This window comes from Paramormyrops kingsleyae, chromosome 18 (assembly GCF_048594095.1).
Source record: "Paramormyrops kingsleyae isolate MSU_618 chromosome 18, PKINGS_0.4, whole genome shotgun sequence".
NCBI classification, from domain to species: Eukaryota; Metazoa; Chordata; class Actinopteri; order Osteoglossiformes; family Mormyridae; genus Paramormyrops; species Paramormyrops kingsleyae.
In genome coordinates, this window is record NC_132814.1 from 5,214,724 (window position 1) to 5,231,524 (window position 16,801).

General features: G+C 46.3%; 1 protein-coding gene and 1 long non-coding RNA gene across 4 annotated transcripts; both read left to right on the forward strand.

The window, feature by feature from the left end:
* Nucleotides 1-246: 246 nt before the first annotated feature.
* Nucleotides 247-6,763, forward strand: LOC111852904 (uncharacterized). Its single transcript, XR_002840346.2, has 2 exons — nt 247-344; nt 6,235-6,763. It is a non-coding gene; the product is annotated as an uncharacterized lncRNA (long non-coding RNA).
* A 2,737-nt stretch (nt 6,764-9,500) lies between these two features.
* LOC111852911 (trafficking regulator of GLUT4 1-like) lies at nt 9,501-16,713 on the forward strand. 3 transcript variants are annotated; one of them, XR_011983516.1, is made up of 5 exons: nt 9,501-10,003; nt 10,535-10,953; nt 15,241-15,367; nt 15,709-15,906; nt 16,129-16,713. XR_011983516.1 is itself a non-coding variant. In XM_072702157.1 (4 exons), exons 1-4 carry the CDS (start codon nt 9,994-9,996, stop codon nt 15,723-15,725), a joined length of 573 nt encoding a protein of 190 aa, XP_072558258.1. In that variant the 5' UTR covers nt 9,501-9,993; the 3' UTR covers nt 15,726-16,713. The 3 variants fall into 3 exon arrangements, 2 of the variants coding, with proteins under 2 accessions (XP_072558258.1, XP_023685052.1); XM_072702157.1 differs by having other exon boundaries at nt 15,709-16,713; XM_023829284.2 differs by having other exon boundaries at nt 9,502-10,953; nt 15,709-16,713.
* Nucleotides 16,714-16,801: the final 88 nt, after the last annotated feature.

A 16,801-nucleotide genomic window follows, 5' to 3' on the forward strand; every position in this document is an offset into this window, starting at 1 on the left:
GCTGGAATAAAACCAAAATGATCCGAGTGTCAAACCGCATGTGTTCCTGATTAAGCTCGCCTGGCCAGCCGTCCGCGTCCGGTCCCACGGATTGCCGTGAGAGAGGACATTGGCTCGTGCGCCTGGCACTCACGCGCACTAGGAGACGGGCGTCACCGCCGGGCTTTGACGTCCGGCTCCATTGGCCAGCCGCGGCTGATCGCGTCATCTGCCCGGCCAGCTGATCGGAGTTAGAAGCCGGTTGGGAGGCAGTCGGGCTGGGACCTGCGTTGGGAACCTTGAGAACCGACAGAAGTGGGACTAAATCCAGGGTTAAGGGAATGGTGACAGCTCAACTTTGCTGCGTAAGTAGACCAAGAAACTTATAAACGGATAGAATATCACCCGTTTTAGTTACGGTGACGTTCAGTCCGTGGAATTTTTCCGCTTTTTCATGAATTGTCCCGAGTTGAGCGAGGGCTAAGGTGGGGCTTTGGGTCAAAAATCTGTCTCGGTAATTCCTTCCTCACGACTTATTGATTCCGTACATCGATAGAATGACTTATTATTCAGTCGGCGTTTGCGTTAAATCCATTTTCTTTCTCACACACCTTAAAATTGGCCAACATATTACGCAGCTCGTTCGGTGTCGATTTCTGATGAAGTTACCGAGGGGTTTTAATTTTTTTTCGAAATTTAGGCCGAATATAGTTACAACTACGATAATAAATGGCCGGATTTGTCAGTGAGACTAGGTGCTGAACAAAACCGAATGCTGCTGGGAGATAAACGTTATTAAAAAAAATATGGGTGGGGGGTGACAGCGATGTGGTAAAACAGCCCCCCTCCCCATATCGGGTGGCAAAAGTCTACCAGTGACCCTCGATGCTTGATCCTGATAGCGCTGGGTATAGCGGAAGACGAGTCGGGACTGAAAGTAGGTACAGATACCTTCAGGAAGCAGAGAGGCCAAGCTGTCCGTGCATGTGCGTCTAAAGCGAAGAGAACTCTATAAAAGGTAGCGTCTATAACAGAGGCGAGGCTGCCGAGCTGGCTGCCCCCCCTCCCCGGCTCGCACTTTACCAACTGTTACAATGTACCGCACCGAAATGCTCCCTTATTTCAGCCGAGGCTGAAACCGGCGGATATTATCCAAGACGTCGCTCGCAGTTCGCCACCGGATTGCGGGCCAGGGAAACACCCTGTTCTCCTAGAAGTAAGCGCTTGCGGCCAGTGCGTTTGGACCAGACCGGTCCTTCCAGCACACTGTCTCCAGGGTGCCGAGGGATCGTCTGACCAGACCAAACCGGAAAGTTCTGGAGAGTTATCTTCAAAATGTCGCTACGTTTTTTCCCCCATTATTTTTTACATTTAACATTTAATATCCAGGTGTTTCCCTCAAATCAAGTTAGGTGCGTACTTCAAAGCCGTCCTCCCTAACTTGTACGGATATAAAATAATTAAGATCAAACAGGCCTTTGAGTTTTAATTTAGGATTACTTCCGACCATCGGTCTTCTAACCGCTTTTCCTGTTGAGGGTCGCGGGATTTAAGGTTAAATGTAGATTTAAATAGCCGGTGTGGCTTGGTTTTTTAACGCTAGCGCCCCTAATTGGCTATCTTGGTCACGGAAACCTTCCGTAGATGTGGACTAAAGCAGTATAATTTTAAACTAAACAAATCCTGACAGAGTACACCCCCAGTGCCTGAAGGTGAATTCCTGCAGACCGCACCCTTCACGATGCTACGTGATCAGCTTTACCCCAAAGCCAATATAATGAACTGTTGCTTTATTTAATAGGAAGCTTAATTTTTTATTGGGGGAGGAAAAACAACTCTCCCGAGTCTGGCACTAACCAGAAGATACAGAGTAAACGTAGTATTTTCAGGAAAAGTACACGCATGTTGGATTCGCCCTGGATCAAATCCTGCTCTTGCGTTACTCCTGGGAAATTCCGGTCCGGCCCTGAAAGCTGCGAAACGGCCTTATCTTTCACTGCCGGACAAATCGCGAACATGTTTCTCCTTCAGGGCGCTGTAACGGCCCGAGACGCCTGCGCAGGCCGCAAAAGCTAACCTAAAATTCTCTTTCCCTCTTAATTGGAAACAGGAATTATGTAAGTTTGATGCAACTCACGCTTATGCAACTACTAGACTTAACACTTTGGACAGTTCAAATACTTTTCCCTTCTCTCCCTTGTGTGTGGGAGGTGGAGATTGGTCGTTAACCCCGCTTTCCCCCATTCCTGCACACACGCCTAACGTGTAGAACCTTGTGGTCTTGTTCGAGGAGTCTAGAAAATGCAGTCTTTCCCTCTTTACGAGCCAGCATGACTTGGCATTTTGCGTTCAGTTTCCCCATCTGTTTGGAATGACAGGAGGCGGCTGTCTGAGTTTTTTTTTTTTTTTCTTCCATAATGAGACGCGACTGTGGTCTGTCCTGGGGAGCCGACGGCCGGTTTGCCGTGCCCCTCCCTGCTGTTCCTCAGCTGCCCGTTGACACTGTTCCTCCGGCCGTCCTTGTCGCTCAGGCCGCCATGGAGTGCAAGGCGGCTCGCGGCTGTGCTGATTCTGCCTACTGCTGGACAGTGCCGTGTCGTTCGGATTACAGTACCGCCACATTAAACAGTGCCTCTCCTCTGTGTTAATGTTGTGGGGAATTGGGTTTACGCTGGTACCGAGGTCACTAACCAGGCAAAGTGTTCCAAATGGTAACCGGATAAGCTAGTGGCAGGGAAGGTTTAGCCAATCCACACATTATAATGATCTGGGGTTATTTTTCTCCTGCTTCCATTAGTGTTTTGCCCAGGTTAGTCACTGCTTTACTGTACTGTAATTAGTTGCTGGTTTTCTCAGGTACCTGATTGGTCAGAGATGTGGGTACAGTTATGGAAGCAGAAGTAAAGACTGTTTGTTTGGTGGCTGTCCTTCACTGCCAAGCTTTTTCTCACCTACAGAGGGCAAGATGGGGTAGGCGAGAAGAGAATTTCCCCACAGGGATCAATAAAGTATAATCATAATTTTGCAGGAAAACATTCCTTATCTCACGAAGAAGGAGGAGTTGTTGCATCTTGTATGAATTGGGGGTTCAGGCATCTGGGTTACAATGGGAATAATTCATGCCGAGAACTTAATTAGCCCTGATTACCTTTGGGATAAATGGATTTGTCCAATTAACCTGAACAGGTTTTGGTGGTGATGTTGAGTCTTTTTCTATTTAATTTGTGTTGGTTGGACAGTCGTATGAGTGAGGATTGAAAAATGAATGGTCTGCTCTATTGAAATATTTCCAGTTATTGGATTTTTTTGCTGAAACCCAAACAAGCTCAGATAATCCCGCACTCCGATGTCTGTGGCCATGACATTGTGTCCACGACGCTCCGGAACTATGTCACCCCATGAGCTACCTGCAGTATCCATGGCTACAGCGATCAGCATCATGTGATTGCTAACTCTACAATACTACTTACCCAAACCCTTGGGGTGGTATTTCTGCTTCTGTGGTTGGCTGGAGATCAAATCCCAGATGGATACAAGTCCATTGTTTCAGTTTATTATTGTAAATTTGTGTCCTTTGTCGACTGATTTCGGGGTCAGCATTTGTGGTGTCCTTTCATCCAAATGTGGCAGGCCTTTTCCCAGTCTTCTGACCCATATAATATGCAGACTTGAATTATAGCTGGTTTTACTTACTGTACCATTTTGCATCTGCACTGTCATTCTGTGTCTGTAGGTATAAGTCCAGCCTTTTTTCACGGCAATGTCCTGCTCCTAGGTCACCCCTGGAATCCCCAGCCTTCAGGCATTTCTGCTTGCCCACCCAATATTGCCTTCCCGGTCCCGGGGGTGACAAGCTTGGACAGATTATGTAGTTTTGCATGTCTGCTAAGATACCCAGGATGCACTGCCAAAGTGATGTCAGACAAGATTAGTACACTGACAATCAGCGTCGCTTGACACACACCCAGTGGGGCATCGTCATGTGTCTGACTTGGGTTGGGGTGGTGTTTGCTGCAGATGACTGGGAGGATGAAATGACCCTGATCGTTTGATTAGGCCCTTTGGATACGGGCCAAAACTGTATGGCCACTAGGGGGCCTTGACCATCAGTCCTGTTGCAGCCTGGAACAATGTGAAATTTAAGACCCAGAGTAAATGTGAAGCATCCCTGCCACAGACTTTTCCTACTGTGCTGTAGTCACTCTGCTTCAGCCATTTCCTTTCTGAAGCTGGATGTACGGTTACTTAAACATTCAGACACAAAAACACGGCAGCTTTAAATTGTAGCAGGAGTGCTGCTGTCCTTGTACAGTTCAGAAACAAATGCTCAGGAAATGTTTTTTTTTTTTTTTTCTCTCCTCCCAAAGTGACTGATAGTGACTGACATTTCACCTGGCTCCATGTACCTCAGCTGTTTGATGTTATGGGATCTGAAACACCCTTACATTGTCAATGCCTTGTCCATGACAACCTTTCTACGTGCTTTCATATGCCCTTGGGTTTTTTTTTTTTTTTAAATCCTGAGGCCCACTGTGCATGTGTGTGTCCCTCCCCATTCCCTCAGATTGAAAGCCTGTGTGTCAGTGTTAATCTGGAAGTCCAGTGTGCCTGACTTCTCCCTCCTGATCTCTGCTTCCTGGTCTGGGGCAGGCTGGGTAATCCAAGTACCAGGTCTGAAGCTTGTTGTCAGGTCACCCTGCTGTCACTGTCCCTCCGCTGGCACTGCTGCAGAGCTGTCCTGCCTCCAGCTGTTTTCCTGAGTGACTGGCAGCTCTCTGCGCCTCAGCCCTGATTAGATTCTTGGCCACTAAGGGACACCCACATGGCGCTCCACCACCGATGGCTTCCGGCGACCTGACACCCTTCGACCGTTCAGCAGCTGACTGCTGGAAAATCTATTGGGGGAAACTGAGATACAGTAAGATTTTGGTAATGTTGTCATGACCATACAACACTGACCTGTGGGCTTAGGTATCAGGGGGGCTGTTGGTTGTATGTGTGTGTGTGTGTGTGTATCTATTTATACATGTTTCTGTAATCATTACATTGTGGGGACCAGATTTTCCCCATACACCTTTAACTTTTTACCCCGTGGGGACATTTTTTCAGTCCCCACAAGGGTAACCTCAGTTTTATAAAAATCTGTGACTGCAATCAAAAAATGCCAAACGTCTTGTATTTGGTTTGGTTATTTAAGGTTAGGGCTGGGTAGGGTTAAGGTTATTCAGATTAGGGTTATGCCCATATAAATGAATGGAGAGTCCCCATAAAGATATGAATACACGGACTGTGTGTGCATGCATGTGTTCAACCTGAAGCACTTAAATATGGGATATCCTTTGACTACAAATAATATGCAGAAAATAGCATCTTGTTCAGTAGAGGAACAGAACAAGGACACAAACATGGCCCTGGACTAGTTTAGAGAGCTGGCTGTTCAGGGTTGACACAAACAGGCTGGAATTTCTGCAGCTGACTCTGCATGTAAATTCACAGAAAGAGCGAGTACTGGCATGGACCTTCAAGTAGTACATCAAAGTGACTCTTGCGTGAATGTCTAAGTGAGGTAGAAAGTACAAATCCAGACCAAGATTTTGTTTCAGCCAACCAGTTGAGTACTGTCTGACTGTGATTGTCTATACTTAACGGGTTGGTTGAAACAAAATCTTGGTCTGGATTTGTACATTCCGAACCTGAACTTTCCACCTCTGGGGACGGCAGTAGTTCTGCCCTTCCAGCTCCACTTGCCCTTCTGTTAGGAACTTGTATGTGTAGAGCTGTTCCCATGGTGGGTCCCTGCCTGTTCGTACTATTCTGCTGGCTTGCTGTCAGAGATGGTCCGTGTGTCTATGTATTACCCTCTAAAGCAGTGTTTCCCAATCTGGTCCATGTTTTGCTCCCTCCCAGCAGCCTAGGAGAGAGCAAATATGTGGACTCTTTGTGGGTCCCCGAAGACCACATTGGGGAAACATTGGTCTACGCCAAGGTTTCTCAACCCAGTCCTCGGGGACCACCAGACGGTCCACGTTTTTGCTCTCTCCCAATTGGCAGGGAATTGGGAGAGAGCAAAAACATGGACCGTCTGGTGGTCCCCGAGGACCGGGTTGAGAAACCCTGGTCTACGCTGAAGCCTCTGAAGGAGAGCAGGGGGTCTGTATGGTTGGGATCCTTCTGGGATGGACCTCCCTAGTGGTGGTAAGTTTCGTTTAGCTGTTTGACCGCCCTGTGCTGACTGTCCCTGTGTGTCCCTACCAGGTCTGCACCCCCACGCAGACCCAGACATGCGTGTGTCTGTATCCCTGCTGCTGGAGATACTCGGCAGTTCTTCACCGGCGAGCTTTAAGTCCATGTTCACCAGCTAAAGCTGCCCGCTGAAGAGCTGCTGGGCCCAGCTCTGACCTACAGGAGAACACGCAGGAAGAGGATTCCAAGGGATGGGAACATATGCCACAAGCTGATATTGACCCTGTTGGTGTAGAAGATGCCTTGGTTCCCTTTATGGTGGCACCTAACATGGGTGAGGCTGGGAGTATATATGTACGAGTTTGTACTAAAAACAAACATAGCCGCTGCACAGGAAAGGCAGTGAGCAAAGGCAAGACTGAAAGCAGAGGCTGGAAATAAGTGTTGGCAGCTCCGGAGAGCCAGTCTCTCTCTCATGCTTAGATTCCCTGTCTCCTCATTGCTCGGTGACCTTGCTGTACAGTGACTTGCTCCCCTAACTGTGTAAAAAATCTATGCCTCTCTAACTTTGTCTTGTAAATAAAGACTGAATTTGTCTGGAGACTGATTTTAGTGAAGTCTGTCCATGTCACTGAAAATAAAACACTGCTGACTTCTTAAATGGTGGCCAGGATGTCACAGATTGTTCAGGAATTTTTACGCACCTCTTGACCCTGCTGTTTTGTACACAGTCACTGCATCATGCACTCATGATACCAAACATATAAGAGATAGAAATAGGACTGATATCTAGACAGGTTGGTGGACCTCAGAGGTACCTTCCAACCCAAATATGAATCTGAAAATATATGTACATGTGCACAGGGATGTATGTCATGAAATAGCTGTGTGAAGGGTCATGAACATGTGTGTGTAAGCATGTTTACTGTCACCTGAGAGCAGAGGTATGTAAGTAAAAGGTCATGTGTGAGAGGGGTAATTTGGAGTGGCATGGGCCTCTATCCTGTGGCTGGTTAATCTATTACAAATCATACTCTCTTACCCCACCAACAAGGCCCCTACTCTGCCCGGCGCGTCCAGGTTGAGGGTCTGTTGCCTGGCTCTGTTTGAACAGCCCCTCCCCTGCTGCTCAGACCAGGAGAGCAAGAAGGAGAATCAACACTACAGCCCCAGCATAATATAATATTCCCTCCAGGAGAAAATAACAGCCAAATGATTCTCTACGTACCGTGTCATGTACCTATTTCCCCCAGTTTCTTAAATATTTTTTTTATAGTTTTATTTGGGTTTTCTTAATGTGCTGTATTATGTTCTTCAGGGCTACCGTAGTAACGCGTTCCGCCAAGGCAGCGCAATGGCTCTATCTACAATGTTGTTTTATACGTGCACTTAGTCGTTTTACTAGAAGTCTCACATTTAAGGGCACCCCCAGGGAAATTTATAAGATTTTCCTGGTACGCTCATATGGTTGCAGGACAGCTTAACTGCGCTGTAGTTTTATGTTTGAAATACTAGTGCGGCATCAGTAATAGATCTGTAAACCGCTGAGGTTCTGTGTGGATGTATGTAATTTTTGAGTATGAAAATCGTTAATCAGTTATTTTTCATGGGATGACCCTTTTTAAAATGTACCTTTAACACGCAGTACCCCAGTGCCGCTGAGAAAAGCAACCTGTGGCGCATACGTTGCTATTCACCTCTCCGCCATCTACTAGAGAGCTACTAGAAATCTACTAGTAATTTAATCGGAAGTCCTGTCTAGTGACGCGCAGACAATACTATACATCACAGGCATATAACTGTCAATGAGCCAGCCGTATACGTATGATCGCTGACAGAGCTTACAACCAATAACAAGTGCATTGCAACATTGTAGCTACACAAAACATTTTTACAATGTAACATCAGAAGATCTAGTCAAATAAAAATCACATTCCACTATAGATAAATGTAAAATACGGAAGAAGAGCATCTACTGTTGCCATGAGCAACAGTTTAGTTTGATATGGGAAGGGGGGATCAATTTAATAATCTATACACAAAGACCTATTTACTTGGGGGGTGAATGAAGCCAAACTGTATACTGGGGGATTCACGCCCCCTTCCCCTCGACTCCTACGCCCCCTGCCACAAGACGACACAACAGTTCAATAGTTATTAGTGGGGTGTGTTCAGCTACATAAAGTGTTCCCAGAAATCACGAGTCTTCAGAAGTTTCTAGGTAACAGAAAAACAATGTCACTGAAAACGTCATTTTCAATACTATAAATTTAAACGTCGTCATGTTTGTGTTCGTTCCGTAAATCGCGCAAGTCACCGACTGCAGCTGTGCGCCCTCAAGATCTGGGCTACTTCTGTCCCTTCCTTCTTAATGAGTGAACTGGATAGTTAGATTAAAAGTACGATTGTAAGTCATTTTTTTGCACTAAGATATTTTTTTAAGATTTTATAATTATTAATACACGAACAACTGTTTGAACGATGTAAAATAGCCCAGTTAATATTCTTTACTATTGTTTAATTTTATAATAGCTCGATCTTATGGTCGTGCTCTCAGAAAAGGATTCTTTCATACCCAAGTTAAGACTCATTGAAGGACCTAACGAATAACCGCACAGTGCGGACGCGATCAATTCGTTCACTTAAAATATTCGTTCGGAAAGAACTAACGTTCACGAACAACACAAGTAACTAAATATTATAATGCGCCCGGCCTTTGAGAGCCAAAGTCACGAACACTGTATACTCTCTACTGTGCTGTATACAGGGCTGAAAATTAAGCTCACCCACGCACCTAAGGCGAGTAATTTAAGCCTACAAAAAACTGAAGAACATGAGTCATATATGAATGAAGTTCCACCGATGGCTACATGCAGTAAATGTTTCCGTCTTGTGTCTTATCGCCTCTCATGACTGTTTTTTTTTTGCATTGTCTTTTCACAAAACCGCACAATTAACGACAAAATACACACGCCATAATCATTCGCAATCATATGACGAATCTTTTTAGACCCACACAAACAAATGCTACAGTACCGTAAAGCAGATGCGGTACGGTAGTAATGTCACTAGATGGCGTTCTTTCCATATTTAAGGGTTTAGTCCGACCGTACAAAACCGCTTACACATATATAAAAAAACAATCGCCAGCAAATAATAGAATACATGCCTTTCTGCTAATGCTTCAAGCATTATATAAAATAGTACTAAAGAGAAAACTTAGATGATGATGTGTAAAACTGATTCATAACGCAGGAGCTCAATAATTCCCTGAACGGGTCTCCAACAGAGCGGGAATCCCTGCATTGTCGGCAGGGACAACACTGCTGACTAGATAAAGCCCAATAAACTAAATCACATCAAATATAACCGTTAAGAGTTGAATTATCGCACATTTACGCAGTTAAATAATTGATGTTTCTATGGATGATATTCAGTAACCTATGCGGTTTGCCTTAATTATTGATATAATTATCGATATTTCGTTTTAAAGTTGCAATCGCATTTCACAGTGAGAAATTTATTATCATCAATCTGTTTTAACGAATATCGACAAAATGACCGGATGTTAGACTGCTTTGTATGAGCCTCTTGGTACAGTCGTGTAGTACAGCATGGTGTGCGTCAGGCTGCGGGGTTGTATTCCGTCGGACTTGGGCAGCTGACCAACGAACGGCTACAGATGGTACTTTTACATTTCGTGAACACATGCCTACGTCGCAGTCGCAGTCGGACAGGACAGAATCGGCTTCGGGACCATGTGAGGAAGCTGCCAGGCTGGAAGACACGCGCCTTCTCCGGGACCAGCTCATCTCCATCACTCCATAGCTGATGCAGAACCGTGCGTCTTAAATCACTCCCATTGGCTGCTGACTCTTAAACCTCCTGCCACTTTCTGTCATCATAAACTTCTTTTTTTCCTGACTATATATATTTTTTAATGTTTGGAGTTCGACGACATAGCAGCCAGACAAAAACGGGGCGCTGGGAAAGCGCATTGACGGTGGAAGGGGGTCGCTCCCGTCCCGTCCGCCGGCTTCGATGCAGTTGTGGACTGCTGGCATTTAGGCTTCGCGGTCCACGAAGAGACCATTTTCAATTTATTATCCCGTTGTTTGGAATATATTGCAGTATAGGGGAATTTATTTCAAATCAGTCACTTAAGTAATTTAACGTCGTGGTAAGATATTCGGATGTTTTGTTGCGGTGTTTAAAAAACGTTCGGACAAAACCCTTTTTAAAATCAAATTTATTATCATTTAGGCTATAATAACACCCATTTCGCATGGGTAGTTGGTAGTTGGATATTTTGGTAAATATACAGGGGTATATATATTTTGTGCTTTTTCCATTCATTAAAAAAAATAAATAGGTCCTAACATGGCAATAGAAACAGATGCGGAATTTGAGAAGGCTGTTTCTGGAGGAAAGGGAACAGCGCCGAGCAGCGAGTCCCAAGAGACGGAGAAACTTCTAAGGGTTGCAGCCCCGGACCCCTCTCGCCGACGCGACCTGCGGCTCTCCACCTCCTTTACAGCCAGCCTGGGTAGCACCAAGTCCCTGGATGCGGATCAAAATGGACACAGCGCTCCGTTGCGCTCCGGGTCTGTTGGGCACCTTCGGGTGCCGCCCATGTCCCCGTCCCGCGCCAGCTTGCGGAGCCGTGCATCCTCCACGGGAACGGCCGCCGGTGACCAGCCCAAGCCACGGGATTACCTGCTACTAGCCGCTCTCTCCTGTTTTTGTCCGGTCTGGCCCATCAACATAGTTGCACTGGTCTATTCGATCATGGTGAGTTAATGTGTAAGGGGCGCTTATCCGGTTGTGTGCTATTAACAGATCCGATTTGGATATGATTTTAATCTTCAAATGCATAAATTAATATGATCAAGATACCATAAAATGCGTATCCTAACTTATCCTAAATTATAATATTATATCTGAACCTCCAAAACTTGAATCGCTTTGCATAACTAAATTGACGGGTGTCCCAGGTTCATCACTCAATTTACATTATTTTGAAGGTACCGGTTAAATTTACATTCATCGGTGTTTAATACGTGTTCTTATGGTATGGAAAACCTAATTTTTTATTAAAATGTTGCTTAGAAATTGGTATGCGTTTTACTGTAAACCGACTAATTAAAACTACGTGGATGTGACAGGGGGGGATGGATTATTAAGGTATGATACAGCTACGTTACCGTCGTACAGGGCGTCTACATTAAACCAGCAGGAGGAAACGCTGCGCGAAGACTACGGGGCGACGCAATTTTACTCAAGTTAGCCAAGCAGCAAGTGATTATTTACCAAGTCAGCCATCAGGGAACATGCGCAAAACGTATTATGGCCCGAGTATATTCTTGTGCGGCTCAAGAAAAATGAGCTAATCTGAAAACAGGGCAGCATGGACCGCAAGCACGGATTGTGGTCCCACTGGCAGAGGTATCGATCTGCTCTCTCCTTCAACGCTAAATTGAATGCTTCACCCACAATCAAAAGCTGCGTGACTAAACGTTTGGCACGAGTTCCTGGCCGGAGAGGGGGACCGGTGGGGATCAAGGCTTCTGGCTGATTTTACAAGGGTTTTAACACGCTGATAACGAAGTCACAGATAGTTTACCTTGGGCACTTTGAGTGGCATGTGCCATGGTACTTGTCTATCATTTATGGAACATTTATGCTGTGCCTACCTTAGATGGGTGTACCAATGAGACTTTAGGAATGAAATATGACGTGGTGCGCACGTGCGTTGGTATGCAAATCTGCTTGCATTAGCAGCCTTCCAGTGTAATACACTATTCGCCCACCCCCAACTAAAAGCAGTTTCTCCACCTCCATCAAACTTTCCAGGGCCTGCATTATTAATGCCAGCTGAAGCCAGTGAGAAAGCACTTACCACACCACCCCAAAGAGGCCCTTTTCCTGCTTGGAGTCGGGGGCAGAGCAGCTCGGACTTCGCAGTGTTTAGCTCGGCTTCCGCATTAAAGTATTTTGTCAAAGACGTTATTTGAACGGTAGTTCACCAGTCAGATAATCAATCGTGCGTAACACAGTGTGCCAGCAGGCAGCTGTCAGAGGATTTTGAAGTAGATTCTGCATGCAGAGTGACTGAAAAACAAAGACCAGGTTTAAGGAAATATTGTCCGATCTTTAGAATTTAGTCATGAGACTGGTGGGGACTAGTAGTGTCTGAAATGTACAAAGTACAGATCAGACTTACCGTTATGAAGTGGAGAGAGTTAAGAGTAACGCCACAGATCCTGTAGCCATTGTAATCCGGTGACCTGTCAGGAAAAAAAATTATTGTAGCATCATAACATAATTCACCCCTGTGCAAATTAATTGAAACAAGTTGTCACACAGACAAGCATGCAGTGGCCTGGGACCTGCTGGTTTGCACAGCCAACAGGACAGAGAGGACGCAGAGTGGATGGACAGAGGAGGCACTGTGCCCACAGACTGGCAGGCCTGCTCGGGTGGAGTTAGAGCTGGGTGGTTTGACTGAGTGGATGGACAGAGGAGGCACTGTGCCCACAGACTGGCAGGCCTGCTCGGGTGGAGTTAGAGCTGGGTGGTTTGACTGAGTGGATGGACAGAGGAGGCACTGTGCCCACAGACTGGCAGGCCTGCTCGGGTGGAGTTAGAGCTGGGTGGTTTGACTGAGTGGATGGACAGAGGAGGCACTGTGCCCACAGACTGGCAGGCCTGCTCGGGTGGAGTTAGAGCTGGGTGGTTTGACTGAGTGGATGGACAGAGGAGGCACTGTGCCCACAGACTGGCAGGCCTGCTCGGGTGGAGTTAGAGCTGGGTGGTTTGACTGAGTGGATGGACAGAGGAGGCACTGTGCCCACAGACTGGCAGGCCTGCTCGGGTGGAGTTAGAGCTGGGTGGTTTGACTGAGTGGATGGACAGAGGAGGCACTGTGCCCACAGACTGGCAGGCCTGCTCGGGTGGAGTTAGAGCTGGGTGGTTTGACTGAGTGGATGGACAGAGGAGGCACTGTGCCCACAGACTGGCAGGCCTGCTCGGGTGGAGTTAGAGCTGGGTGGTTTGACTGAGTGGATGGACAGAGGAGGCACTGTGCCCACAGACTGGCAGGCCTGCTCGGGTGGAGTTAGAGCTGGGTGGTTTGACTGAGTGGATGGACAGAGGAGGCACTGTGCCCACAGACTGGCAGGCCTGCTCGGGTGGAGTTAGAGCTGGGTGGTTTGACTGAGTGGATGGATAGAGGAGGCACTGTGCCCACAGACTGGCAGGCCTGCTTGGGTGGAATTAGAGCTGGATGTTATGACTGTGCTTCAGCCATCCATGTATGTTTCAAGTGAATCCTCTGAGGTTCGGGCGCCTCCCTGTGTTGTCGTGGGGTTTCCTCCAGGTTCTCTGGTTGCCCCCCACAATCCAGAAATATCCTAAGGTTAATTGGAGTTGCCAAATTCCCCATAGGCATGAATGGTGTGTATGCTCTGCGATGGATTGGCGCCCCATCATGGATTATTCCCCATACAATTTTTATCAATCCACCAGGTCCTAAATCCGCACCCAGGGTATGAATGAATTAACATTTGAATGCTCTAAGAAAGGGGTCATACACAATGCGGCACACAAAGAACCACAGACAGAGCTGTCATCTAGGTACTCAGACCGGCAGGTTTACTACTAACGTTCCAGCAGCTTCACTCACGGCCCTGAAGCAGACTTTAAAAAGTCACCATTTGAAGGTGTTAAACTGGGAACATGGCAGCCGGTATGGGATGGGGCACAGCGGTGAAGCCTCAGCCCCCGCACACCCTGATGGGATCAAAGGAGCAGGTCTGACCCAGATCAGAAGCCCTGCTGGTTCACATCAATGAGAGATCACACACACACACACACACACACGCAGAGCCAGCTGGCAGGATACAAAGCAATGCGAGCATTAGTGCAGCAGAGATATGTGTAATAGTGCCTGTCTGGGTAAGACAGAGCATGTATGCAATATAGTGTGAGAGAGTGTGAGATAGAAGCGTCTCAAAATATGTGTGTGAAGCAGAGTATTAATGTTGCAATATGCAGTACTGTGCAAAAGTAGGCAGTCAAATTGTTTAATGCTATTTATCTGGGTAGTAAATGTGTATTTGCTCAGATCAAAGAACACAATTTATCATTAAAACATAAGCAAATTAACAGTGACACGGTAAAAACTAGCAAGATTTTTTTCTGTTCTCCAAAGATACCTTGTTGGATGGCTAGATGAACCTTCTCCTCAGGGGCACCTCAGCCATTCCATGCATTTGTTACATTTCACCACCAGCTCAGTTAATTAATTAATTAATTGTAAGGTGTGTTAGTGGCTGAGAGGAAAAGTACAGGGGTGTGTTGGATGGATGTTGCAAATACTGGGGTGACTGTAGGAAAGTTTTTGAAGTAGAGAAGTTGACACCCTGACTTTCTTTGCCTAAGGCTTTTGTACAGTACTGTATGTGAGAAGAAATGTGTGTGCATGTGTTCCCATTCATCTTCATGTACGTCATCCTAAGCCTGCTGAACATCAGCAGAAAATGTGAGAAATGAACTCAGAATACTTCAGGATCACCATGCCTGGTACAGTAACTCTGCAGGGATGACTGAACGTGCCGTCAGCATCTTCAGAACAGCCCGAGCTGTCCATCACTTACATAGCAAAGAACACTGATGTAGCCTAGCGCACTGTGACCTGCTGTGACAAGTGACAGTCACACGTCGCAATATGTCACAATCAGAACATGACCAACTTGTTTGAAGATGTAGTGCTTCCCGAGTATTAAGTTATGTGAAGATGCAGTGCTTCCCGAGTATTCGCTTATTTCAAGATGCAGTGCTTCCTGAGTATTCACTTATTTCAAGATGCAGTGCTTCCTGAGTATTCACTTATTTCAAGATGCAGTGCTTCCTGAGTATTCATTTATTTTAAGATGCAGTGCTTCCTGAGTATTTCACTTATTTGTCTATTTAAGGGTGTGACCATGGAGCTCATGTTTCATTTATTTGTAAATATTCTTGTTATTACCTCTTATGGGATATGCAGTGACTGATCTTCATCTGATGTGACCCCTCCAGTCCAGAAACAGCTTACAGCAAGGGGATGTGGATGGGGCCCGACGGCTGGGGCGCCTGGCTCGCCTCCTCAGCCTGTTCTGCATCATTCTGGGCCTGCTTATCATTGCCGTTTACATCACAGTCACAGGTGCGCCACCTCGACATGCCCAGTCACGGAACACTGATGGGAAAACCCCCAGACCTATCACTTTTAAAGGGGCGGTCACCTTGACAGTCATATCACTTTTAAAGGGGCGGTCCTCACACCTGTCGCTTAAGTGGTTCAGTCAACAATGCAGTGTTTGACTCCTTAAGAATATAAAGCACGATGAGGACCTAGAAGCTCTCAGGAACACTACGTCTTCTCCCTGTCAGCTACACGTTTTCCCTCATGTCTAAAAATACACTCATTGATGGTGATGTGAACTACCTGATGGATTATGGTCATGTGTAAAGTGCTCACTTCCACTCTCTGTTCCTCTCTCTCAGTTACGAACGTTTACTGACACAGAGGACAGCGAAGAAGCCACCAAAGTCAAGCTCTCACACCGGAGAAAAGGGAAAAATTATCCTTAAAATGAAGGAACCAGGAACCGTCCTCCAGAAAGTCCAAAACAACCATGTTACCAAGCAAAACAAGCAAAATATGGACAAAATCAAGCAAAAAAAGATAAATGCATGCTTCAGGTAATGTATGCATGAACCTGGGACAAAACAAACCCAAAGTGTCTGACTAGGAATGTGGAGGAGGCAATTTTAACAGCAGTGGGGATTAATCTACACCTTTGCTCATCACTCCAACTTTATACAGACGTATTAACTGTATGCATGATGTAAGTTTTATTATGATCACTTTACAGCAGACGCCACTGCATGTGTTTTCTTGAGGTTGTTTTGTACTTTCTACAGAAAAACTTTTTGTAGGCAGAAGATTGTGGATGTGAGGCAAAGATGGTGTCTTTGACCGCCTGCCTGTCCCCCTTTCACTAACTCTGGTCCCTCTGGATGTGTTGACACCTGTGGGGAGGGTCACAGCCACCTGCAGGAGGCAGCCAAGCCTATGGGCCAGTGGCCCAGAATGCTCTGATTGATCCACGAACTCAAGTTTGCTTGCACTTGCGTCTCTTAGCTAGCCCCGCCTCCTACCCATCTGTCAGCTGTAAGCATTAACTGGCAGCAGTGATGTCAAATGAGAACAGTAGCCAGGCCTTTACATGGGCGAATAAATGGTAACTGGGAGATCACCCCTATACTACAGGATATTCCTACCTGTCCTGTGGGGGGGAGGGGGGGTTAGTGTGATTATTAGTGTGCTCTTTAGCCAGCAGGGCAATGTTTGCAGCTCATGAGAGGTTTACACAGGAGCCCTATGCAGCCAGTTCAAGCCAGGCTGTATTTGTGGGTGGGTCTGTGTGACAGACGTAGGGTTTTGCTGACCTTTGCACTCTTCCTGTGCTGGTTGCATGTCTGAAATAAAGGTATATGTGCATGGTCTGTATTGGAGTGCTCAATTGTGTACACACACACACACACACACGGGGCATTGGGAAAACAGTGATTTGAATACACCTGGAACAAATCA